Source organism: Dermochelys coriacea, chromosome 7, assembly GCF_009764565.3.
Source record: "Dermochelys coriacea isolate rDerCor1 chromosome 7, rDerCor1.pri.v4, whole genome shotgun sequence".
Lineage (NCBI taxonomy): Eukaryota > Metazoa > Chordata > Testudines > Dermochelyidae > Dermochelys > Dermochelys coriacea.
The window spans coordinates 78,224,403-78,251,582 of record NC_050074.1 but is presented as its reverse complement, the minus strand read 5'-3'; the positions used below and the strand labels follow the sequence as shown (position 1 = coordinate 78,251,582).

General features: G+C 40.1%; 1 protein-coding gene across 2 annotated transcripts in view; it reads left to right on the top strand.

The window, feature by feature from the left end:
* Positions 1–26,972, top strand: part of RTKN2 (rhotekin 2) — a 61,653-nt gene extending 34,681 nt beyond the window's left edge. For both annotated transcript variants that reach the window (XM_043518964.1, XM_038408156.2), the window contains 6 exons: positions 2,211–2,305; positions 7,562–7,665; positions 10,517–10,648; positions 20,677–20,842; positions 23,315–23,422; positions 26,353–26,972. In XM_043518964.1, the coding sequence (XP_043374899.1) occupies positions 2,211–2,305; positions 7,562–7,665; positions 10,517–10,648; positions 20,677–20,842; positions 23,315–23,422; positions 26,353–26,900 (1,153 nt within the window). In that variant the 3' untranslated portion in view covers positions 26,901–26,972. The remainder of the gene's footprint in view (positions 1–2,210; positions 2,306–7,561; positions 7,666–10,516; positions 10,649–20,676; positions 20,843–23,314; positions 23,423–26,352) is intronic.
* Positions 26,973–27,180: the final 208 nt, after the last annotated feature.

The window sequence follows — 27,180 nt, the reverse complement described above, 5'->3', positions numbered from 1 at the left end:
AGAGCGTCTGGGCACTAATCTCTGTGCCTCTATTCCCTTATCAGTATATAGGTATGTTCCTCTACCTCACAAATATTGTGAATATGACTTGATAAAGCACTTTGAGGTTGTTAGATGGAAGGTTGCTATAGAACTGCAAAATACTATTCCATAAGTGACATTTGACCAAGAATGGTTAGATGTGACCACAAAGAAACTGCAATATAAGACAGTCAGCTAATTCTCTGAAATATATAGACAAAACACTGTCAGCAATGCTGATTTGGCCATTATCAGTACTTATTTTTTAAATTAAAACTTTTGGAAATGACATTGAAGTTGGCTGAAAGGAATGACTGTTACATTTTAGAAAACATTACTGTAAAACATATTTTAAAAATGAAGTAGTTTTCTTTGGCAAAGTTGCTGCTATAATTATTCATGCTTGAAGTAACTTGAAAATCAGTACAAAAATTTGAGATGAAACTAAACCGTGTACAGTTTAAATAGCAGTCACAGATTGATTTATACATTATATTTGGTAACTAGTTATGGAGAATCTTTTGCTTGGAGACAGTTTATCATGGTGCATACACAAATGCTGACACTTTTGTGTTAAGGCATGTAAGGATTTCCCCCATCCCCCACCCCTTAATAGATTATACAACAATAATACTTGACACACACAATGCCAGTATCACATTTAATTCTCTCAACACTGCCATGAGGTAGTTGAGTATTTAAATGGAGGCACTACCTTCTTGCCACCTATGTTTCCTTTTTTGGCTTCTTCCCCTACAGATAGGGATAGGTCAGGGCAGCTCATGCTTCCTCTTTGGAGCCTGTCTCCACAATGCCATTAGGAAAAACATTATTAAAAGCATATTCATATACTTCAGTAAGAGTAGAAGGTGATGGGAGAGCAAAACTTTAAGTATCTCTTAATCTAATTTTGCTTTCTGTCCTTTTCCCCTATTACCCAATAGTCTGTCTTTATACTGAAGATATTTTAAGGGTATTATGCTAAAGCTATTAGTGTGAATAGTGAGTGGTATTGAGCAGTTTTCTTGTGAACTTCACTTAGTTTAAACTCATTAGCCAAGAGGAATAAGTATTACATTGCTGGGCTATAAATCTGTTAATCTGTCTGAAGTGTATTTGAAAAAAGATTAAACATGAACAAAGTTCGTACTAGGTCATTTCAAGAGCAGCATTCCACATGCACTATGCTGAATTCTAATTATGATTTTTTTTCCCCACTAGATAAAAGCCAGAACAAAAACCTCAATGTTCTGAGGTTTGTAAGCGCAATTTATCAAATGATCCATCTACTGTATAAAACTTACTGTAAATGCTCTGCATTACCACATAGCCTGGTCTTTCTGTATAGAAAGAATCAAACTGTTATACCAATATTACAAAACCATATTACAACCCTGCTAGAACATGTGGTTTGGTCCCCACTATAAAGGCAAACCGAAGCGTAGAACACAGAGCTCTATAAAACTTTTTTTAAAAAAGAGAGATGCCTTTTAGAATAACATAAGAAAACCGACTAGGCTCAGCATTAAATATGTTATGAAACATAATGGCATAAGGGTCACAGAAGTGAACAAAATAGTTTTTCAAACAAGATGTTTGTTCCAAGGAATAAATGCGAAAAAAAGAGAATACCCAAGTTAGTTTTAGTGTAAATATAACAAGGAGTCCTTGTGGCACCTTAGAGACTAACAAATTTATTTGGGCATAAGCTTTAATGGGTTAGTACTCACTTCATCAGATGCATGGAGTGAAAATACAGGAGCAGGTATAAATACATGAAAGGATGGAGGTTGCTTTTAGTGCATTTAGTGTAAATGGAGATCAGAACATGGCAGTCACAAAACCCCTGCCTCTCCCACAAAATAATCCTGTAATGGCAATTGGTGCTACAATTAAAGTCCTTCAATCAGTGATTCAGAGTGGCTACTCCCAAGCAATGTGACTACATGATAAACTGGAATATTTTCAAAAAGGTATTTTGTGGGGACAATACCACAGAGTTAAAACAGGCACATGCAGACTTAGTGATTAGCTGAACTTTGTGGTCATTAACAGGTGCTGCCTGGCAGTTAACCATTCCACAGTATCTAAATATGTTATCTCTAGGACTGTCTAGACTCCTTTTAATAACTGCCTGAGAAAAGTCATGTAGAAATATTTAAACCTTGCCTTTTTTTTTTCATAATCAGTGGTGCAAAATACAGTTTGCTGGCACATACTACTTTGGGGTTGGAGAGTGCTGAGGACAATTTCAGGACCCACAACCTTACCGTTACAGGAAATGGTAAGTACATAGGGTCTTGATTTAAGGAAGTAAAAAAATATAAAATTAAAAAAAGCTAGTAAAATCATGTATCTCCATTTTTAGTAAACTAAAAGGCTTATAAGACTTAGATTATTTTTATGGGTACTTAGTATGTGGCAACTTTATTTTTAAACAGTTGAAAACATTTTATTTAAACATCTACGTGTAACTGATTAAATTGAAAAAAGACTTGTAAAACTTCTCTTTTAAAGTTCAGATCCAAATTTAATCACATGTATGGGTAATGTTTTTACTCACTTCAATATCTTCTGATCACTTATAAAGGAAGATTCAATACATGTCAGGATTTTGTGGTCTTAATACCATACTCTTTATTCTGTAGCTGTGGAAATGCTTTTAGTGTCATAAATGCTAGGTAGGAACATGTATTGCTGTGAATAAAGCAGTTGTGGAAAGGTTGCAAGAGAGAAATGGTCTGTATATACAAGTAGACTGTAGCAAGAGTGTTTCCCCTAAATAGATATAAGAAATTCCCATGTTAGGGGTATGAGGAAGCCTGGATATATGGAAAAATGTCTGGCTATTGGATGAAAGGCTTATTGCAAAACCAGTGATGTGCTTCAGAAGTATATTCAAACTCAGAAGAGAAGTAATTCCTATTGGGATGGTTAAACAGTATCCAGAGAAGGGAGATGAACTGCACTAGAGATGGGCATCCCCTACTTCTGCACTTTGGCCTTCAGTGTGTATACATACATGCTAATCATGTCTACTTCATTACAATATTTTAACATTCAACTCTTTTTAAAAAATTAACTTGTTATAATTCTGGTTCCTATTTCCTATCCTTCATTTCACTTTTTATCTTGTTATATTTTCTTTTTGCTTATTTTCATGCATTGTTTTGAGCTCTTCTAAACCTGATTATTCCTTTCTTTTTAAACCCACTCTACGCTTTCAGTTTTCTTAGTTCTTTTTCCTTTCAATCTCACTAGCTTTAGTTTGATTTCCCTTGTCGTCCCAGGTCTCCAGAGCCTCGTCAATATCTCTATATCTCTCCACCCCAAAATCCACTTAACTGACTATCCAGTCACTCGGCCCCAAGTGCATTTGTTCCATCCACAATACTACCTCACTGCAATGACTCCTGCATCATCTCCCCCAGTATGCAGTCTTTCAGTATCTGGGAATAGAGTATCCAGGAGCTGTGAAGGTATTATATCTCCCTCTCTCCTCACAAAGGTCTCCCAGAGCCCCTGAGAGTTTTCGCTGCCATTCTCATTCCAATCTTGAGGAGAATAGCTATATAGAAATTCTTTCCTTTCCTCACAAGAAAGGAATGGTGTCATAGGAAAGAGAGCTGCTGGTTCCTCCTGTGTTGGCAGAAGGAGAGGAAGTAAACAGCAGAGGCTCAAACTCTATTAGGTCTTTTAGGCCCCAATTCAATACAGCATTTAAGCCATGCATAAGTGCTTTATTGTATTGGTGGTCCAATTAAAAGTTCTTTTCAGCAGGAGTTCTTGCCCCTAGGTAGATCCCAGCATTGAGACAGCATAAGTAACTACTAGCAGCCTCAGATCTAGAGTGCTAACCTGGGGCTGCTGAAAACATGGCAGCAAGTAATATAATAAGCAGAAAGAAAATTGTTCCATTCTATCATCTACTCAGTGTATAAAACCCTGGACTTTTTACTTTATTTTGTTTTAGCTCATAGTATCTTTATCTGCTACAAGTTTACAGTTTTCCCTCAAAGAAAAGAGGTAAGATGATACCTAGTATTTCCAGGCTTATTACATTTAATAATTCATAATTTTCTCTAGATATATATCATATCCTCTGAGAGTCTTTCCATACTTGCACCCTACAGTTGCAGCTGATCCCAGCAAAGATCAATATTTTTGACTCTTTTTTTCCTTAGATTCCATTTTATGTTGGCCATAACTTAGTATCACAACATAGCTTGACATAGTAGGGATTTCTTTGATTTATAATAAGCATTTCTGAAATGTTGCTGAACGGTTAGTGAATGGAACACTAGAATACCTGGGTCTAAACTAAATCAGAAAGGACCAATTATGTTTCAGAGATGAGGGGAATACTACTATACCTAAAAAATTCCTTAGAATGTCAGATGAAATTTCTGATTATAGAAGACTATACAGTAGAAATTGATAGGAATACAAATCACAAACTGTAAGAATACAAATGTTAGCTTTGATTATACTTCTACCCTTGTGGTCAGGAAGAGGAAGTTAAGTGCACAGCACTGTGGAAGATGCAACTAAATCCACCAGAACAGTAATGAGAAGCTAGCTAGTCATACATAAATTGGTCATCTGTTGAGAAAAGCATAGAGAAGCAATTTCTCAGTACCTTGTATGGTTTCTTCTTGGAACATTTGCGGAAAGCGCAAGAATAGAAACTACTGTAAACTTAGTTCAAAATAACATAGGAGTTGGTTTAAGAAATAATTATACCTGAGCCCCTGTCAGGGTTCCCTCCCCACTCTGAACTCTAGGGTACAGACGTGGGGACCCACATGAAAGACCCCCTAAGCTTATTTCTACCAGCTTAGGTTAAAAACTCCCCAAGGCACAAATTCTCCCTTGTACCTTGGATTAGATAATGCTGCCACCGCCAAGTGATTTATACAAACTCAGGGAAAGGACAACTTGGAGTTCCTACTCCCCCCTAATATCCCCTCAAGCCCCCACACTCCCTTTCCTGGGGAGGCTTGAGAATAAACAAGATGAGCAGAAACCAATCTTGGGGGTTTTTTTAGGACACACAAAAAAACCCTGATCAGATTCTAAAAGAAACAGAACTTTATTAGAAAGAAAAAAAAGTAAAAGAAGCACCTCTGTAAAATTAGAATGGAAGATAATCTTACAGGGCAATCAGATTCAAAAACACAGAGGATTTCCCTCTGGGCCAAACTTTAAAGTTACAAAAAGAAAACCAGGAATACACCTTCCTCTCAGCACGGAGAAAATCACAAGCCAAAACAAAAATAAGTTAACGCATTCCCTTGCTAGTACACCTCTACCCCGATATAATGTGACCCGATATAACGCGGGTTCGCATACAACGCGGTAAAGCTCCGACATGCTGCTCTGAGCAGCGTGTTAAGGGTGCCGGGCTGGGGCCAAGGGGTTGGATAAGGGGCAGAGGGTCTCTGGGTCGGTCAGGGGCTTCCCCCCAGGGTCTGTGTGGCAGGAGCTGTGGGGGGGCACTTTTGGGGGCCCTGTAGGCCCAGAGTAGCCCGGGGGATTAGCAGCCCGCAGGTGAGTGTGGGACTTTTCCCTAACCCCCCACCACCACAGCGACACGGCTGGTGCCGGGGCAAGGAAAGCGGAGCAGGCTGGGGCTGTGTAGCTCCGCTTCCCACCTCTGGTGAGTGCGGGGAGCGTCCTTTCCCCAACCTCCCTGCACTCACCGGCGGCGGGAAGCGGAGCGGCCCAGCCCCAGCCCGCTCCACTCCGCCAGCTCCCAGCCACGGTGCTTTGCTTCCTGCCACAGGTGAGTATGGGGGGCGTCCTTTCCCCAACCTCCCCCCACTCACTGGCGGCGGGCAGCGGAGCGCCGCTGCTGGGAGGTGGTGGAGTGGAGCAGGCTGGAGCCGCGTTGCTCCGCTTCCCGCCACTGCCAGTGAGTGCCTGTCAGGAGGCAGGGGGTGGGGATAGGGGTCGGGGCAGTCAGGGGACAGGGAACAGAGGGGTTGGGTAGAGGGTGGGGTCCTGGGGGTGATTAGGGATGGGGGTCTCTGGAGGGGGCGGTCAGGGAAAAAGGAATGGGGGGGGCCAAAGCAAGTTCGATATAATGCAGTCTCACCTATAATGAGGTGAGATTTTTTTTGTCTCCCGAGGACCGTGTTATATCGGGGTAGAAATGTACTTACTCATTCTAATGGAGTTGGATTGCTTGCTTCTTTGATCTATGTCCGGCAAGCACACAGAGCAGACAGACAAAAACCTTCCCCCACCCCCGCCCGCCCGCTCAGATTTGAATGTATCTTGTCCCCTTATTGGTCCTTTTGGTCAGGTGCCACCCAGGTTACCTGAGCTTCTTAACCCTTTAAAGGTAAAAGGATTTTGTGCCTCTGGCCAGGAGGGATTTTATAGTACTGTATACAGGAAGGTTGTTACCCTTCCCTTTATATTTATGACAGCCCCTAAAGAATAATGACCACAATTTAATGAAGCTTAACATTCTTCTAAGAGGGGCTCTACCAATAGCTAGTCCTATTATACTATATTTTAGGAATTTGCATTTTTAAAAAAAGGTTAGTTAAAAGTGAGGAAATGAACTAGTCTACATGATGAATCTAAGAGTTTTAAACATACTATAATAGTCATAGATGGCATGCGTACTTCTTAAAAAATGAATCAGAAAGGTAAGAAAAACTATTATAATTAAATTGTAATGTTCAAAAGATTAATCAAGTCATATGCTTCTTCTTCAAAAAATGGAAATCCAACCCAAGTGAAGCCTATAGAAAGGAGTTTGCACATGTCAGATAAAAGGTGAGGTGAATATTAAAAAGATTAAGAGAATTTAAAGATGAAATAGCCAAAAAATACACCCTGAAGAAATTTTCAGTATATCAGAAGGAGGGAGTCTGTGTCTGGCTGCATGTGGCTACCAAGGAGTAAGAACAGGGAGATGATTTTTGTATCATACTTCATCCCAGAGGCTATTGGGGAGATACTTCTCTTGGATAGTACAGGTCAGCCATTAAGGTGTTAGGAGGTGCTGGAAAAAATCATTAAACAGCAACAAGTCACCAGGACCAGACAGCATTCATCCAAGAGTTCTGATAGTAAATAAGGACAAAGTGGCTAAATTGCTAGAAAAAATATGCAATCGCTTGTTAAAATCAGCTGCTATATTGAATGAGTGGAGGCTAGCAAACATATTTATCTTCAAAGAAGGTGCTAGTGGTGATCCTGAGAATTAGAGCAGTGAGCCCAACTTAAATATTGGCTAAATAGTTTGAAAGGATAATTAAAGATACCTATAAAGTACTTACGAACATAAGAACAAACCAACATGACTACTGTCAAGAATGGTCCTCTCCAATCTACTGCTTTTTGTAGAACTGTCAGTCATAGAAAAGAGAGATGAAAAGTAAAGAAATAGGACAAACTCCTATTTTCAATCTTTGCTTATATGAACAGATTTACTACTTTAATATGTTCTTGAGTTAAAATATATTCAGATCCCTAATCTGAGAGTTTATGGGCAATGGTCATATCTTTATAACTTTTCTTTTAGAGGAATCGTTCTGGCTTCCCTTATATGGAAACATGTGTTGTCGTTTAGTTGCTCAGCCATCCTGCATGGCCAAGGATGTGATGTCAGGATTTCTTAATCAGCAGGTAAAAAGAGCTTACTTGATTTATATCCTCTAATATCCAAAGTTCCCTCTAAATTTTCTGAAAACTCCACTGAGCAGTAAATTTTTGTTGTTGGACAAGTTTACACTTTTGCTTACACTGAACTAATGAATCATTGTGTTGCTACAACTATACATGTGCCATGTTTTCAGTTGCCCTTTCTTTTGGCTGATTCCAAATGCAGCTACTTACCTCCACCCCCTGGGTCCTGCTTTCCTGACTGACAGCATACCCAGACTGTTTATTTCTAAACTGGGAGGAGTGGTAGATACGCTGGAGGGGAGGGATAGGATACAGAAGGACCTAGACAAATTGGAAGATTGGGCCAAAAGAAATCTAATGAGGTTCAATAAGGATAAGTGCAGGGTCCTGCACTTAGGATGGAAGAATCCAATGCACCGCTACAGACTAGGGACCGAATGGCTCGGCAGCAGTTCTGCGGAAAAGGACCTAGGGGTGACAGTGGACGAGAAGCTGGATATGAGTCAGCAGTGTGCCCTTGTTGCCAAGAAGGCCAATGGCATTTTGGGATGTATAAGTAGGGGCATAGCGAGCAGATCGAGGGACGTGATCGTTCCCCTCTATTCGACACTGGTGAGGCCTCATCTGGAGTACTGTGTCCAGTTTTGGGCCCCACACTACAAGAAGGATGTGGATAAATTGGAAAGAGTACAGCGAAGGGCAACAAAAATGATTAGGGGTCTAGAGCACATGACTTATGAGGAGAGGCTGAGGGAGCTGGGATTGTTTAGTCTGCAGAAGAGAAGAATGAGGGGGGATTTGATAGCTGCTTTCAACTACCTGAAAGGGGGTTTCAAAGAGGATGGCTCTAGACTGTTCTCAATGGTAGCAGATGACAGAACGAGGAGTAATGGTCTCAAGTTGCAATGGGGGAGGTTTAGATTGGATATTAGGAAAAACTTTTTCACTAAGAGGGTGGTGAAACACTGGAATGCGTTACCTAGGGAGGTGGTAGAATCTCCTTCCTTAGAGGTTTTTAAGGTCAGGCTTGACAAAGCCCTGGCTAGGATGATTTAACTGGGACTTGGTCCTGCTTTGAGCAGGGGGTTGGACTAGATGACCTTCTGGGGTCCCTTCCAACCCTGATATTCTATGATTCTATGATTTGGCTGACACTGGCCCAACTCACTGGTGCTATTAGTAGCTCCAACAGGATCAGGAAGAACCAGTCCTCACCCCTTATGGAAATCAGGAATTTTTGACATCTGATGATGCTAACTACAGGGAGAGAACGGGGACCTGAGTGCCTGTGGGGGACACTGGGGGATGCAGAGCCCACTGGAGCAGGGGTGGGAAGGGTGAGCTCACAGGTGGAAATTGCGAGTCCTTCCTGTTCAGCCCCATGGAGTGAGAGGGCTCCTGGAGGCAGCATCAATTCCACCACCAGGGCTGGAAAGGGTGCACCCCCTTATTTCCAGGAGTTTCTTGGTGGGGGAAGGAGGGAGTGGAATGCCTTGAGATATTTCTGAGGGGGAATTTGAGGGAGATCAGGGGAGAGTCAATTTGGTAAGTCGGCGGGGAGGCTGTTCCTTGGGGTTGGGGAAGGTGAGGGGATACCCAGAAAAGATGTGACCGGAGGGGTCAGAGGTAAAATTCCTGGGGCACTCGTCCTTCCTGGAGTAGTATGATGGAAGTAGGTTACAGGATGCAGGGTTCCCAGGGAGAATAACAGGGGATACACCCTCCCATGCTCCCAGAGGAGTTGGGGGGGGCCTCTGGGCCTGGAGGGAAATGACCAATTCTAGGGGGTTGGGGGGGAGGTAGGAGGAACTCATCACCCACCTGCAGGGAGGAGGAAGGAGCTACTGACATGCTGCCTCTCACAGGTGTATCCTCCAAAACCGCAGCCACAGCAAGTGTGAGCAAAATCTTACATGAGCCTCTTACCGTGCCACAGCCCAGCAGTCACCTGGTCTGTAGCTGGTCCATCTGCCATCACATTTTCAGTGGGCAGCATGGCCAGGTGCCCACCTGACTGAGTGGCTCAGTTTGTATACATGTATTGTATATTCAAGATAGTTGTGCAGCCATGCATGCATACAATTTACAGGGAATGTTGCTCATATTAACAATTGACTTTCAGTGGTATTAAAAAATTAGCCATTTCCTCTGGTGGTATCTTGAGGACTAGTATCTTTTACTCTAAGTATGTGGGAAGCTGTTATCTTGTGGTGGCTGCTGATAAACGCTGACCTTTTAATGGCAACCACTGTGTGGCTAAGAGTAAGATAATCAAATGTTTTCTCAGTGAGATTATCAGTAAAACAGCCTAGATTGCTGCATAAAGACCAATTCATTGTAAGTGTCTAGCTGGTATGAAAATTGGAATGTATAGGTGCATGTCTAATTTTTAAAGTCAGAATTTTTTAAATGAGAGAGCATTACTTTGCTCTCTTTCTGTAACCAGCTAAGTTAGTGTAGCCATTAAAGTAGATTCTATTAGAAATAAAATTACTCTTTTTTCCTTATCGGCCAACCAGCACATTCCATATTCCAAGAGCATCATGAGACACTATTATTGGCAAAACTGTAAAACACTGAAGAATGTTCAGCTAAACAAACTTCTGGCTTGGCTGAATGTTACTAATAATTAAGTCCTTGAGTCAAACAGTAAAATATTCTGCAGGAACCATTCCTTTATGACAATGTGTTGTGCACAGCTCTGATCTTACAGTCTGATGTCTGAATAGTTCACAAGATGGAATCAATTAGATGTAACACATGGAAATTCAATAGAACTTTGAGTAATCCATAAATTAGGTGGTTAAAGTAATGTATGACTAGTAACTTATTGAATATTTCTCCCTTTTAGCAAATGGTAAGAAGCCTGACTAACTGGAGGAGGCTGTACTGTGTACTGAGAGGTGGTAAACTCTTTTGTTATTATACATCTGAAGAAATTGAAGCTAAAGTGGAGCCGGCTTTGACCATTACCATCAACAAGGTAAATTTAACAGTTTTTCACATAGTCTAATTTGGGTCCCAAGCTCCAAACTGACAAGTTGCAAAGTACTCTGCAAAAACCATGTGTGATGGATATGCCTTGTTTCACTATTAAGGGCACTACAAAATTAAGTCAACCTAAGTTATGTCAATGTACAGCCATCGCAGTAATTAAATCATTTTTGCATGTCCACGCTACACTCCTTGTGTTGGCAGTGTGCATCCTCACTAGCAGTGTTTACATCAATGCAGAGAGCAGTGCACTGTGGGTAGCTATCCCACCATGCAACTTGCCATCATATAACGCAGGGTGTTTTGGGCAGGGTTTCAATGCCTTATGGGCCAAACGAGTTGTTCAGGGGTGACTGGGAACATGGTTTCAACGCCCCGTGATGGAGCTTTCTCCATCCCATAATTCTATCTGCATCCCATGTTTCATACCTCCTTTCAAAAGCCCCCCAAACCTGTATCCGACATCTATGTGAGAAGTATGGATCCTGCACAGCTCTGCACTGTTGTGACGAATATTAACTAGCACAACTCGCCTGATCCTGCAGTATTTGCAGAGTTTCCAGAGGAGCCGCGGGGAACATGAGAATTCCTTAGAGGCTAGCTTGCTGTGGGACATAGAAACAATTCAAGGTTATTGTTGGCATTCCCAGAGTAGCTGCAGACCATGGAGCACTGGTTCTTGGCCCGAGAAACAAGCACTGACTGATGGGATCGCATTGTTATGCAGGTATGGGATGATGAGCAGTGGCTGCAGAACTTTCAGATGTGCAAGGCTACATTCTTGGAATTGTGTGCAGATCTCATCCTGGCTCTCCAGCCTAGCAACATCAAAATGAGAGCTGCACTGATAGTGGAGAAGTGAGTGGCAATTGCTGTGTGGAAGTTTGCAGTGCTAGATTGCTACTGATCAGCTGGGAATCAGTTTGGAGTTGGGAAATCCACTGTAGGGGTTGCTGTGATTCAAGTGTGCAGGGCCATTAATCGCATCTTGTTACAAAGTACTGTGACTCTGGGCAATGTGCAGGACACAGTGGATGGTTTTGCAGCAATGGAGCATCCATACTGCGGTGGGGTACGATAGATGGCATGCATATCCCTATTTTGCCATGGAGAACATCAACAAAAAGGGCTACTTTTCTATAATATTGCAATCACTGGTGGATTACCAAGGACTTTTTACCAACGTCAACAAGGGATGGTCAGGGAAGGCGCATGACATGCACGTCTTTAAGAACACAAGCCTGTTCAGAATGCTGCAAGCAGGGACTTTCTTTCCAGACCAGAGGAATGCCAATAGTGATGTTGGGAGACCCAACCTACCCCTTATTCCTGTGGCTTATGAAGCCATACACCGGACACCTTGACAGCACCAAGCAGCACTTCAACTATAGGTTTAGTAGGTGCAGAATGACAGTTGAATGTGTCTTTGGCAATTTGAAAGGCCACTGGCGCTGTCTACTCACAGATTAGACCTCAGTGGAACAAGACGTCCTAATGGTTATAGCTGCCTGCTGTGTGCTTCACAATATCTATGAAGCAAAGGGGGAAATGTTTCCGCTGGGATGGAGGTGGAATGGCTGTCTGTTGATTTTGAGCAGCCAGATCCCAGGGCTATAAGAAGAGCTCAATGGGGAGCCATACGGCTTAGGGAGGCTTTGAAAGACATTAATAGTGAGCCACAGTAATGTGTCTTGCTGTAGTGTGCTCTGCCTGGCATTGGTTTTTTGCACCCTAATATGAACCTGGTGATGAGTGCTGTGTGTGTAGTACTAGAACATTGCAAATGCACCTGTTGCTATTATCTGAACGATGTCAGCATATGTTGTGAACTAATAAAGAGGAAGTCGGTTTCTATAAATACTTGTTTTTTATTCTAAACTCATGCAAATGGACATATTTATAACTGAATGAAATTTTATAAATACAGGGAAAAGAACTTTTGAAGGGGGGAAAACAGTCATTTTCATTTCACAAACAAATACACCAACCGTGTCTCTCACAGGTCAGAGCATGTGCAGCTGTTATTGTCTGCACTCTCCCCCAGGGTGGAGTGGGAGGGGTAGTGCAACAGCCCCGGATGCCATGTGGGGGTGCGGGGGTGTAGGTAGGTCCCAGAATGCAGTTCTCTATGGGCTGCAAAGGGAGGCAAGCTTGGTTCTCTTGAACCTGAAGGTTAACAAGAGTCTCCAGCATGTCTGTCTGCCACTTGAGAAGCGCTAGCATCTCCTGCTGTACTTCTCTCTTTTTCTGTGCTTTTCTCCTCTCTGCACTATCCTTGTCCATTCTGTCCATGAGCACTGGATTTGGAGGATCTCTTGGAACATGTCATCATGTGTGTTCTTCCTTAGCCTTATCTGGCTGAACTGCTCCACTAGGGTGAATGGAGAGATCCTCAAGGCCACATTTCTAGCTGCAAAAGACACAATGCACAGAAGTAGTATTGTGAGTGTATTTACAAGATAAATGGAAACTTCGTATACTGAACTCACTCCCCTTGATCCATGCAAGTTACAAGCACTACATTCTCATTTCTCCTTGGGATTCATAGAGCACAGCAGTAGTCTCAGCCATGGTGAGTATGGCCTGAGAGGAAGGGGGTGAGTTGGGACAATAAGAGGGAGGAGGGGTGCTCATGGGCATGAATATATGCAGATAGGGCAATTGAACTGAATGTTGGCACAGTTTTCCACAGGTGGAGGTGATTTTAGTTGATACCCTCAGGATTGAGATAACAGAAACTGAAAGAGAATAGCTTCTGCAGACCAGGTTTGTATGCTGCTAGTCTGTGTGCTCCAATGGTGCCTCCTGAAGTAATTACTGAGTGGTGTGGGAAAGTGTCTTACTGTGGCAGAAGAAATAAGGCAGCCCTCCCCAGAAACCTTCAGAAGAGGATTGCAAACCATCCCCAGGAAAGTTTCCTCGAGATCTCTCTGAAGGATTCATGCGACATCCCAGTGCACATAAACTATTCTTCAGGGCCCCTTCTGCCTAACTTCACAGGGTAATGAGAAGCAGATAGTGACTCTACGTCTATTGGTTATTTCTTCTAGCATGATTAAAAAAGAGTAAATGAACAGATATGTCCCTGAAATATCAAAGCAAACTGCATACTTCCCCTCCATCAGGCTCACCCATGCTGGACCGTAGGGACTGGCTTGACTGCTCTGGAGTCAAAAACACATCTTGCCTTGCACCACTAGATCCCCTGATTGCCTGTCCCCCATATTCTGCCTTCCCCTCCTTCCTCATGCAACACCACCTCCCCACTGTTCAGGCTGGGGCCTGTGACTCCAGCTCCCCGAAGTATCGTGGTGGTAGGGTTTCCACCGAGGTTGGCATGCAGCTCTTTGTAAAAGTGGCATGTGTTCAACTCCACCAGAGCAACTGTTAGCTTCCCTTGCCTTCTGATACACCTGCCGCAGCTCCTTGGCTTTCATGTGGCAGAGCTGTGGGTCCCACTGATAGCCCTTCTCCCTCACGCCTCGAGCGATCTGCTCGTACATATTGATGTTTCTCCTGCTGGATCAGAGCTGTGCCTGCACAGCCTCTTCTCCCCACAGACCCAGGAGATCCAACATCTCCTGTGTACTCCATGCAGAAGCGCCTCTAGCATGGAGCTGGCATGATCAGCTGGGCAGTTGCTAGATGAGCTCTCCATCCCGAGCCAACAGGAAATGGAATTTCAAAAATTTGTGGGGCTTTAAAAGGGGAAGGGCATGTACCTGGCCACTGGGCATGGAATTCAACATCGTGACCAGAGTGGTCACGGTGGGGCATTGTGGGATAGCTCCTGGATGCCACTAAAGATGTTAATAACTCGGTGTCTACGCTGACACTCCATTGACCTAAGTGCTACACCTCTTGCAGAGGTGGACATGTCAGCGTAGTGGTCGAGTTACATTGATGGGAGCAAAATTTTAGTGTAGACACTTAGTTAAGTTGATGTACACTGCCTTGCATTAACCTAGCTCAGTAGTGTAGTCCAGGCCTAAACAACCCCTTGCATCTGATCCGGGAGTGGCATGTAAGTTCTTAGCAATGGACATAGGCTCCTTCTGCTGCACTAGAGACGGGTCAAACCAACACAAATCCTCAAGGAGGAAAAAAAAGCAGGTTATGGAAACTGGTTTTTTTTTTTTTTTTTTTTTAGAAAAACTGATAGATTATGACACAGTTTTTAAGTTACACATGAGGTGCCATGCAAATCTGCAGGGTATGTAGGCAATGTTCTCTTAGACTTTGTCCCAAAATCTGTGGAATTTCTGCAATTTTATTTTAATTGTTCATTGTTACTTGGCCTTACTCTTAATCATAATGAGGGTCATTCAGAAATTTTTAGCTTTTTAAAATAAACTCCTTTTGCTAATAATCCAAAATTTTATATAAAACCTATCTTAACTTACAAACTATGCAAATGACTTCAGTACTTTAAAGATGGCACTAAATACTTTTTCTGCCATCATTTAAAGATACCATATTTAAAATTAACAAGTATCTCTATCCGAATAATCAAAGGCATAGTATGTTTGCAGCATTATTTCCACAGAAGGCCTTTCCAATGAATACTAAGTGTTGAAAGACTGCAGTTAACACCTCATAGAGATGAATAGAGCGAGTTAACATTTTTTGTTGTTGACCCAGTTGCAGATTCTGAGCATGTCTCAATAAGCAAATTGAATGTGTTGGGAGATAGTGTTACAATGCAACTTGGTCTTGGCTCTGAAGCCTTGTCCAGTCTAGCTTTAAAAATGTTAACTTTAACCAGCAGCAACACATTACAACTTGTCCTGGCTACAGTAAGGTTTTATTTTAACTTGTTGAGGTGAAGCCTTAACAGAAAGGGCACCCTTTCTAATAGTGTTGAATCTTTAACAAAGCTGTTTCAAGCATTTGAGTTAAATAGGTGTTTTAAAAAAACAAATATGGTACAGATTTAGACAATCTGACTAAAAGTCACTTATTCATTCAATCAGGTATAATTGCATGGCTTCTCTAATGTCATAGTTCTACCATCCTCCAGTTGTTCATAGTGCCATTCAGGGGAAAATTATATTAATAGAATTTCTAACATTAAAAAAGCAGCAAAAATATTTTAGAATCTTTCAGGCCACCCTTATAGCTTTTCTTTGTAGATCACCATTTTAGTCTATAGCCTAGTTTTGTATTTCTTGGAAGTCAGAGATTTTTTTCAGAGTAGCAGCCGTGTTAGTCTGTATTCGCAAAAAGAAAAGGAGTACTTGTGGCATCTTAGAGACTAACAAATTTATTAGAGCATAAGCTTTCGTGAGCTGTAGCTGTAGCTCACGAAAGCTTATGCTCTAATAAATTTGTTAGTCTCTAAGGTGCCACAAGTACTCCTTTTCTTTTTAGAGATTTTTTTGTCTTTTAAAACTACAACATTCTAATAAAGCGATTGTTCTCCATGAAGTTATAAATGCATTTACAACCTAAAATCCATTTTCATGAAGTTTTGCCAGGAATTGGTCCACATGTTTGATGTGATTCTCTTCAAAGATAATATGTATGCGATACATAAATCCATGGTCTTTTTTTATGAAAATGTCAGACACTTATGGTTGCTGTATATAAGCTGCTAGAGATTCCTTTTCTTCATTCTTTTTTCAGTTAAATTAAAACCAAATGAATTCACAGTTCAAAACACGAGTGTCTTTCTACTTAAACTTTCTACTGAAAATATTCTTTTAATGCCAATAGATGTTTCCTGAGTTTTGTCTAGAAATGTCTTGGATATCAGATCCTTAAATGTGCAAAAATCAAGCAAACAATACTCATTTTTACCTCCTCTCCCTATTGTATGGAAATAGCAATTTAAAAAATAAGATTTAGAGAAAACTTCTGAAGTTGACATTCAAGCTAAAATCTCCTCTAGTTGCTAAGATACATAGCATTTTTATTCTTAGTGCTGGATGTGATCTCTTACCCTTATCCTTTCAAAGATGGTTTATCTTTAAAATGAATGAACTTGACATAGTCTTACAAGAAACTAGCCATAGAAATATTCACATCAACAGAACTATTCCCTTCCCCCTCTGAATCCAAACTTGAAGTAGTCCTTAACTTGAAACTCATCACTTCAATTTCAAATGACTTCAGTGCAAACATTGTTGAGCAGGAATGTCTCAACACTTGCAAAACAGGCGTCATAGAACCTATTATGTTGCCAAATAAATGCCACTGAAGCACTTTATGTTGCATAAGCAACTAGAGTGAGAAGCAATCTTTCCTTGTAACCAAGGAAGTTTGCCTGAGTCAAATCTGAGTAAGGACCTTTGCATTTACCCTTTAAAAATATTACTTGAAAATATGATAGTGTCCCCTTGTGACTTGACATGATAATTAACATATCCTTGGGGCCTGACTTTTCAATTGTGCTAATTTGAAAAACTCATCATGAGTTGCTCATGCTCAAAGGTGCCCACATTTTCATACTGTGTCCAGTACCAGGTCTGCTGGGGAGTTCTATCCAGGACTGTGTTGTCACAAAGGAAAATTTCTGGAAAATTAATTTTGTTGGAGCCTAATTCCCAGGAGCTATAGGCATAGGAGCACCTTCCAGTACAATAGGTCTGCAGTTTCACAGGAGCATCTCTGTCCCTCCAACCAGTTGGCAGGCCCTTTCTCTACTAGGTCTTACTAGGAATCTGATCCATTCTCCTCTTCTCTGTGGCTTTCCCCCCACTTTCAATTCAACATGCACATGAGGGGACCCTACCACTGGCCTGGTGAAAGCAGATTTGTCCAGTTCACTCCCTCACCAGCTCTGCTCCTTCCTTTTGCACTAATGATGGTCTAGGCTTTGCCTGCTGGATGGCCAGGCAGGCCCAGCTCAACCAAGACTTCTAAAATGTAAAAGCTGGACCGATGGCATCAACAAACCCTGTTTCTCCTGCTGGACCCTATTCCCCAGTGCATCCTATGACTGCTCTCCTGCTGGTTCCCCCCACCTGTCGTCACATTTTTAGTGACATGCCTGCAGCCTATCAGCACAACCTTGAACACATTCCTATTCTTCTCTTACCTAAGGATATTTCCTATGACCTGGGGTTATCGTGCATCTCAGTGATGCTTTTAGGACAAGGTCATCGCTTTGTACCACCTAAGTCTGTCTCCTGTGTCATGGCTAGTCCTGGTGGGGACCCTTCTTTTTTGTCTGCCTTTTATTCCTCCTGTCTGTTTCCCCTTCATTTACTCTGAACTAGTCCTCATAGAGAAAGCAAGAGGGGGAGATACATCATGTGTTTCCTAAAGTTCCTATTCTGCATAGGCAGTAGTTGTCACATGGATATTATGTAATTACAAAAGAGAGGGAGGTGGTTCAGGATGATGAAAGGGAGGGGAGATATCCATGAGCTAGTCTGTAAAATGTGATCTTCACTATTAAAAAGTTTGAGAGCATTGTTCTAAGTCTAATCATAATTATCTGCCAACCTGAAACAAAACTAGGGGAAATTGTAGATTATTTTTGACATGACAGACAAAAACAGCGCACAAACACTCTTTTTTAATTTTAAAGCTATCTTTATCTGTTTCTGGATTAAAACTTGAATAAAAATGAACTGTGTGTCATAAATGATAAATTGTGTTTAATCTTAGAGTATACAAAGTTTCTAGACTATTTAACATTTGTCTTGACTTCAGAAAGTTAATTAGTTTCTGGGTTTTGAAATGAATCCTTTGAGCTAACCTTCAGTTTTTTCATGATTGACTTTGGAGAGGAGTGGCACTGCTCCTTTAATGGGAGGTCTTCCCTTTTATAACAACCCTTCACATATGGATGTTTCCTGGGAGAGGGGTACTGCTGGGCAAAGGTATGTTGGTTTTGCGGAAGTGAGAAAGGGAGGTTCTAAACTTTATCATACAATACCATGGAATTTCAATGTCTCTTCCTTACATTCTTGAAGGGGTGGAGAAATGTATCATGAATACTTAGAGCACAACACTGTCCCCAACAGGAGCAATACCAACTCCTCAGGATTGCCTACACTAGAAACACTGAACTCAATCAGCATGATGGTCCTAGCCTTTACAAGAGCTGTAGCATAATTTGTTCAATAATTTTAACACTATGAAAGGAAGGAATACTATTGTATTATAAAATGGTGCCTTATGGTACATTTTTGTATTTGTTTATGGTGACGATGTGCATGTAGTGTAATGCATCACTGGTAGGTAAACTGATCAGCTCATTACTCTAATGGCATCTTGTATCACTACTTAAATGCTCAAGTGTGAGGTATAGATTGTTGCTTGAGAATTTATCTCCTTATAATAACAGCATATTTGTGGAATAAACCTTGCAGCAAATATCATTAAATAAACTTGTATATGGTATGCTTGAAGTTCTTACCTGTCAAATGTTAATTTGTTTTATTTAATTTTTTGCCAGTATCTATGGTTACTTGAGTTAATGGGATGTTCAGCACTTATGGATGAATTACTTCACCTCCTATTTTTAGACAGAAGAATTTAAATGAGCAAATCCATCAGATATGCTACAAACAGCTGTGTTAGTATTTCAAATGGTTACTTCAGTAATGCATTTAAAAATCTGGGAAATGTTCTACAGAACAATCTTTGTTTTTCAGACCATCAGCACTAGGATTATTCCCATAGGACAAAATATATAACTTAATTTCTATAGTTCTACACTTGAAATCTGTAATGGGTGTTTAACATTCATTTGAAATGGGTTGCAGGGAGGGGAGTTCAATCAGTTTGAAGTGAAAGAAGTTTAAAGAATAAAGCAATGTCTAATTTTAGTGTAATCTAGATTTTTGCTTGTAAATGAAGTATGCTAATGGCTATATTTTATTTAATGGAAAGCGGCATTATTGTCAAAGTGCGTGTTAGAATATTTTACTCGGCACCTTATAAGATGTCTTTAGTCTCTTAAAATACTTTGGTATCTTACATTAGAAAAAATACTTATGATGACCAACCTCTATTTTTAATCAGATTGCAACAAGTGCTATTTTGCACTGTAGTAACATTTTATCAGGGAACCCACATATGATTAAAATACCATTAGGTCCAGTCTAGGTTTTGAAACTCTTTTAACCATGTCCCTGAACAGTGCAAAACCTTGGGCTGAGTAGTGCTGCAGCATAGTTCAAGAACACTATTAAAACAGCAAAGTCCTTTACATGCTGTTGGTTAGAACTTTGTTTTAGTTTATGCTATGGGACAATAGTATTTTAATTGGACCTAGCCAGAACTCACCAAATAAAGCTGTTACATACCCAAATATTTCTTTTGAAGGAGCAAATGGATTTTTGGCATGAGGGCAAAGTTTAAGACTTACAATACTCTGAAGTTTGAATTTTTGAATATTGGAAATTTGTTCCATTAGATCTGTGTGGATAGCTTTCTATAAATATCCCTTTCAGCTTCGACTGGATCATTTCCTCTTCCAAATTCCTGTTACTATGGTATTTGACAAATGCCTTGATTTGCTGAAACTAAACTAAAATAGTTCCAGTTGAGAATGCACAACTGCAGCCAAAAGAAACGTTTTCCATTGTTATCGTACGAAAACTAAATACCATCTATAGAAATATGGTTGACCAGAATAAGAATTAAGAAACAGAATAACTTACTGTGTCTCTAATAACTTACTGTCTCTGAACTGTACTTAGGAAAGGTGAACCACAGCAGGATGAACTGTTTAAGGAAAAAATAACTTATAATATGCATCTTTGATGTATCTCTTAACATACACTGCATCAGCACAGCTTTATTGTCTTATCTTTTATATCTGTTACCTTTTCTTTTAATAATTATGTAATAAATTAATGTGTATTGTCAGTTATTCTGTTTACCTTTTCATAAGTCCTGTCCCTCCCTTCCCTCCCCCCCCCCAAAAAAACCCCTAAACCTACACTGGATAAATACCCTAATTTGTATCTGCCTGTGATATTAATGTTGAAATGAAGATTATGATTGGGTGGAGCAATAACTGATTACCAGAGTCTAAATCTATTTTATTGTTACTTGTAGGAAACCAGAATCTGTGCTGTGGATAAGGGCACCAAGAAAAGAATTAATAATTTTTCTGTTATCAACCCTGTGGATGGAGAGGCTGTGACCCAACTTTTTGCAGCTGATAGCAGGGAAGAACTTCATAGGTGGATGGAAGCTTTCTGGCAGCATTTCTATGATCTTAGTAAGTATGCAGTTTTGGCAGCATGTCCTTTTAGTGGTGTAGCTATGTAACATCAAAAGAAATGTTGAACAATCTGAACTGAAATTACATAATAATCTGTCACCTGTAATGAAGAGAACAAAAATGTTCTCCATGAACACAGTAGGTAGTGTGTTCTCTGCCACTGAAAAATAGAGGTATTTTACTGAACCATAGTCACCTCCTCAAGGCTCTATGATTTTTAACTCATCCTATAAATTCCAATAAGCCCAGAAACATCCAGTCTGAATTTTCTCAGGAAATCAAAATAGACATAGACTTCTTGTGTTTTCTGTGTATGGTTTCAGAAGAGATTGGTCTGTTTAGCAGTTTAACGAGGTTATCTTTCAAAGGCCTGCTGGAGTTTCACCATTCTTCCCTCATCTGTAGTAGTAAAATATAGTTACTTATTTTGTAGAATCCTGATATCATTTGAGAAAAATGGAAACCTTTGGGTATGAAGCTTTAGAGGGAACCTGAGGATGCTGAGCTGATGGTTGACCTTTGAAATTTATTGAAAACTTGGTTTGGATCAAAATTGGATTAACTATTGCAGATGGAAAAGGTACACAATGACTTAGGCCCGACTATGTAGGACTATGGCACCCATGATTCAGTTTTTGCTCAGATAGCACTCTGGGTGAATGAGTTGTCAGTTTTATAGAACTAAGCAGTCAGGATAATTTGACTCCAGTGGTATCCCCTCTGTTCTGGTACCCCTTCTGACCATAAGGTTTTATACCTGGCATTTCCCACCCCCCATCTTGCACATGACTGTTGGTTAGGGTTAATAAAAATAGTAGGTGGGGCTTTACTGCTCAAGAGACAAATGAGATAATTGGTGCCTTGTTCCCTAGTCTTGTTTTTCCAGTGGTGAAATGTTTCAGTGTGTTCAATTTTAGATTTCTAGAGGAAGCTCACTTATTGACATTGGCTAAACTGTGTGACTTCACTGCTCCTACTCTAGATAAAATATATGCTCTCTAGGTGTAAGACAGTGAAATCTCACTTGCCTTTTTGGTCTCTTTAAGTAGTATATTGTGTTGCTTGTTTAAACTTAACTCCAAATGTTAACAGGATGAAGTGTGCAGAGGGATTGGTTAGTCTTAGCGCTAAAAGTGCAGGTCTACGCTTAACTTGCTCCTCCCCGAGCGATGCAAGTTCCAGCAACCTAAGCGCTCCACACAGGTGCTATGTCGGTGGGAGATGATCTCCTGTCGACATAGCTTACGCATCTCATGGAGGTGGAGTACTTATGCTGATAGGAGAGCATTCGCCCATCAGCATAGAGCATCTTCACCAGATGTGCTACAGTGGCACAGCTGCACCAGTGCTGTAGTGCTTCTAGTGTAGAACTGCCCATAGTCGTCCTACTACTGCACCTTTAAATGTAGCAAATTAAATGCATAAGTAGATAAAGAATAGAGATACCATTTGATGGACTAAGTTTAAAAAAAAATTAGCTGGAGTCTGAAAAATTATAGTCTTCATCAGATCATGGGGAAACAGAGCCAGTAGATAGAGAGTATCAGTATTGAATTGGGAACCTCACCAATAAAATCGAACTGGGGTTTTGGAAATTGGGTATTTTGTAGTTTTGTATTTCTTCTTTTATAGCTCTGTCTTTATTACAATTAGTTAGTTAGAAAAACCACAATGTAAAAACTAGTATATCCTCCTTATATTAGATGGGGAAGGGTGAACGGACTACTTTTTTTTCCCCATTATAGATAACATTAGAATACCAGTGGATTTTCTGAGACAATTTCTTATAGTATAGGAACAACTAAGTCACTTTGCATTTAAATGCCTGTTGTTCCTTGGTGGTTCTAAAATTCTCTTAAAACTAATGTGGTCAGAAAAGAAATGGGAGTGAGAGATTAGTTTGTAAAAAGCAATTTTACTGGCAGGGCCTATTTTCCTTAAAGTCAAAATCTATTAATAGAAACAGAGGTTTCCTTGGCTTTGGTTAACTGCTAAGAGGCTTTTCGTGCTCTGACAGCCAAGAAAATTAAAGTCAAAACTTCCAAGTATAACTATGGTATAATATTAGGTTTGCTGTATACTGGATACTTCCAGATGAATAACTTGCATGAAGCTTCCTTGCTTTAAGCTCTTATGTTTTATCTGATATTTGAAGACGTAAATACTTACAGGCTTGTATTTTAGGATTTTTGTGTGAATTATGAGGTTTTAGCCTTGCTGTTTTATAGTACTGCTGGGTTGATTAAATTGGAGCTCTTGGCTTAATATCTGTTTATAATCTTTGTGTTAAGGGTTAGGATGAAATTTCAGTTGAACGTACAGTATCTAGTCAGGACTATTGCAACATTAAATATAGATACTATCCAGATTTGTTTGTTATAGGTAGTTCACAAATGCAACTTAATGACTTCAAACTCTTTAAAAGGTAGAGTGTTTAAATTCTAATCATTGTTCTCTATTCCCTCTCAGGTCAGTGGAAACATTGTTGTGAAAAATTTATGAAAATTCAGATTATGTCACCACGGAAACCACCTTTGTTCTTGACAAAAGAGGCAACCTCAGTCTACCATGATATGAGTAAGTGGGGTTTGTCTTTTCAAGCTGCAGGGTAACAGAAACAATGTTGTCTCTATTCAAATAGCTTCTGCTGTTGATGTTAAAATGCTGAATTTTTCAAAGGCAAATTCAGATAATATAATGGAGCACCATAATTACACACCAAGGAGTTTATATTAAATATTTTTCTTAATAATAGGACAAAAATAATGAATACATTTTCATACCTTGAACAAAAAAAAATTCAATATGAGCTGTAATTAAGGAGCCCTAAAAACATTTAGACAAAAAAGCTATTGCTAGAAATAAACACTCACTATTTAGAAATAGTTCAAAATCCAGAGGATTAAAATGTAATGGTTTTAAATAGTCCAGACTACAGACCAATAATGCCTTTAACTAGTTGCATTCAATTACCTGTTTTTTCCAAGCTATATAAGATCTACTTGGAAGTTATTGTTTGGTTGCTGGCAACAAGCTTGAAAAACAGACTTGTAAAAAATCTCTCTCAAATGGATTTGAGCTGTACCAATGTTCAGACATCAATTTTTGCATAGCGAAATACAATGCAGAGGGATTATTTTAATAAAATATGTTACAGAAATAGTTTTTGTAGACTAGAAGTAGGTCACTCTATTTTAATGGATCTGATGTGGTATTGGCTGAAAAACATTTTATAGGGATAAGTTTAAATGTCTGCCTGCCTGGTGCTTGATCTCCTGTCTGAATTGCAAAAATGCTCAAATTGACATGTGGGTCATTGAGTTACAATGCATCAGTGCATTAATTTAACAGTCTAAAAAGTTATATTTGAGCTATGAATGCAGAGCAGAAAAATACTAAATCACATAAGACATGAAGGTATACATTAAGTTTTGTAGCATGTTGCTGCAGATATTTAGAGACATCACTGAGAAATTTTAAGTGTTTCCTGACCAATTATGGCATTCATAAATAAATACATATCCACAATCTAAATTTTAAGAATTTGTTAAAGTTGTTTATGAAGGATCTGTGTGTGATGGGTTGTCACCCTGGGGTGCCGTCTGGGAGCCGTGAGAAACCGTTGCGCCCCTCTGACCACTCAGTTGTACTGGCCCTGCCCACACTGCTTCCTGGGTTGTGGACACAGCCAGCCTCACCCAGGCCCTGTTATCACTCAACACAACAGCAGGTGGTGCTACACACCCAAACTGAGCTACCTGAGAGTGCTTTACCTAAGCCACCCAACTACAAACAGCCAGACCCCAGCCAGCGCGCCTCCCCCCACCCCGGGAGTATAAACCCAAAATTATATAGTTTTGCACTGCACAGGGATCTGTACAGTGTAAACTCATTAATATGTCTGCCCCTGCCTCAATGTGGAGAGCAATATGCACACTTTTGTGTTAACCAAGCTGAGATTTTTCCCCAGACACTTCACTTAAAGACACACTGGTTTAGATTAAAATAGAAACGAGTTTATTAACTTCAAAAAGATTGTATGTGATTATAAGTAATAGCAAACAGATCAAAGCAGATTACCTAGTAAATAAACAAAACTGCAAGCTAAGCCTAAGATACTAGAAAGAAAGAATATGAATTAGCAAATTCTCACCCTGGCTGATGATACAAGCAGGCTTGCAGATTCTTAAGGAACAAGCTGCATTTGCTTTGCAGCTTGGGATTCCTGACCCCATTCCAATCCTTTTCTTTCTGGGTTTTTGTCAGATGTTGAGTTGTGGGGGAGTGAAGAACAACAGATGATGTCACTCCCTGACTTTTATATAGCTTTAGCTATGGCTGGAACCCTTTGGTTCCAAAACAGTTCCCAGTCCAGTTTGTGGGGAAAAATATAGGCCCCCAAAATGGAGTCCAGAGTCATGTGAGCTGGTCACATGCCCTTGCAGAGTCATAGCAGCTATTACTTTCATATTGGCTAAAACATTCACAGGAAGGCTCACCGGGAGAGGGATAAACTTCTAAGGCCTATTGTTCTTCCTAATGGCCCATTATCCTGAATGGGCGCTTCACAACCAGCTATTTAGACTGGAAGCATCTTGCCTAGTGAGTGTCACCCAGGCGTGACAACATGTGAAAATACAGATACATAATCAATATTCATTATTTCAGATACAAAAATGATACATATATACAAATAGGATAATCATATTCAGCAAATCATAACTTTTCCAATAATACCTTACATGCCCCATCTTATACAAAATGCATCATAATTATGCCATAATCATGTCATAATAATATCACTATGAAGAATATGGGGTGCAGTGTCACACTGTGATATCTTTATGCTCTTACTGATGTTTTAGAGACAGAGGTAGCACAAGTGATACTGACATACAAACAGGAAAATCAACAAACTATGCATATATTCTGGCTGATGCACTGTAAATTATGTTACTGGGGGGAAGAGGAATTGGACCCGGCTATCTTCAAGAATTTACTGAAGAAAAAACCTTGAGTGTAAAAGTGTACTTTGGGGGCGAGTGGGGGGGGGGTGTAACACAAGAATATTTAATAGTTTTGACTTTTTCACACTTAATTGTGTTAGATTTAGGTTTTTTGCATTGATCTTTGGGCATAGATTCTGTACACCTTTGCTGAAATGAAATGTTTCAAGTAATGTACAAAAACATTATTATAGCTAGGTCTGTTTCTAGTAGTGCATTGCATTTTTTATTTTTTCACAAAAATAAATAAAAATTAAACTATGACCACAGCCTATTAAGTGCATGATGCCTAGAAACTGTGGAAAGCTTCTAGACCTCTTTCTGTAAACATGATGATCTTTTCCATTTCTAGACTGTTGTAGGTCTTAATGCTAGTCTAAGAATTGCGGGACATACTTTGCACAGTTTTGTATTCAGACAATTAATAACCACACTCAGGGTGAGTAAAATATTTAGGGACCATTTTAATCGGAGTTCATCTAATTTCTTCTAAAATTATAGGTATTGATTCTCCACTGAAACATGAAGGTTTAACAGATATCATACAAAGGAAAATTGAGGAGACTGATGGAGAGTTCCTGATTGGCCAGCAGAAGGAGTCTACCCCTTCTGTATGGGCCCCATTATTTGATGGTTCTCACCAGATGCTTGTCCAGAAAAATATTGTGTTTCCAGATGAAAATAGTGAGATAGTAAGTCCTAATGATGGCAAAGGAAAGAAAAGAAGAGCTCCACTTCCAGCGTCCTATAAGCTACCAAACAGCTCAAAAACACAGATGAGCACAGATCAGTTGGACAAGGAAAACTTGTGGAAGAAGCCTGCCATGGCATGTAGGACCCCTTCTCCTTTTGATGCCAAGTTATCTTCCATGATGCATCAGTTGCAGAGGCCCATTGCTGCTCCTCGCAAACTGGTTCCTTGCAGGAAAAGCAGCTCAATTGACAGTGAAAATCCTCTCTCTTCAGTTACTGAGACAGAGTCTGAACCCAAACCAGTGCCAGCTCCTAGACAGAAATCCATCAAAGAAATACTAGACCCTAGATCATGATTGCAGTCACAGGTGTAACATTTAGTTTATAAAAGTGACCCACATATAAAGTTTACCAGCATTTGACATTTATCAGTGACCTGAGTCTTTGACAAGAAATTGGCCATTACAAATATTTTTAACCTAAGCCCATATTTTGAATTGCAATCTCAGCCTTGCTTGTCACTGTCAAGATCTAAAGAATTTCTCTAGCAAAGTATAAAAGGTTGTGTGTGTGTGTGTGTGTGTGTGTGTGTGTGTATTGTAGAAGGGAACATCTCCAAGATATTTAAACCTTGAA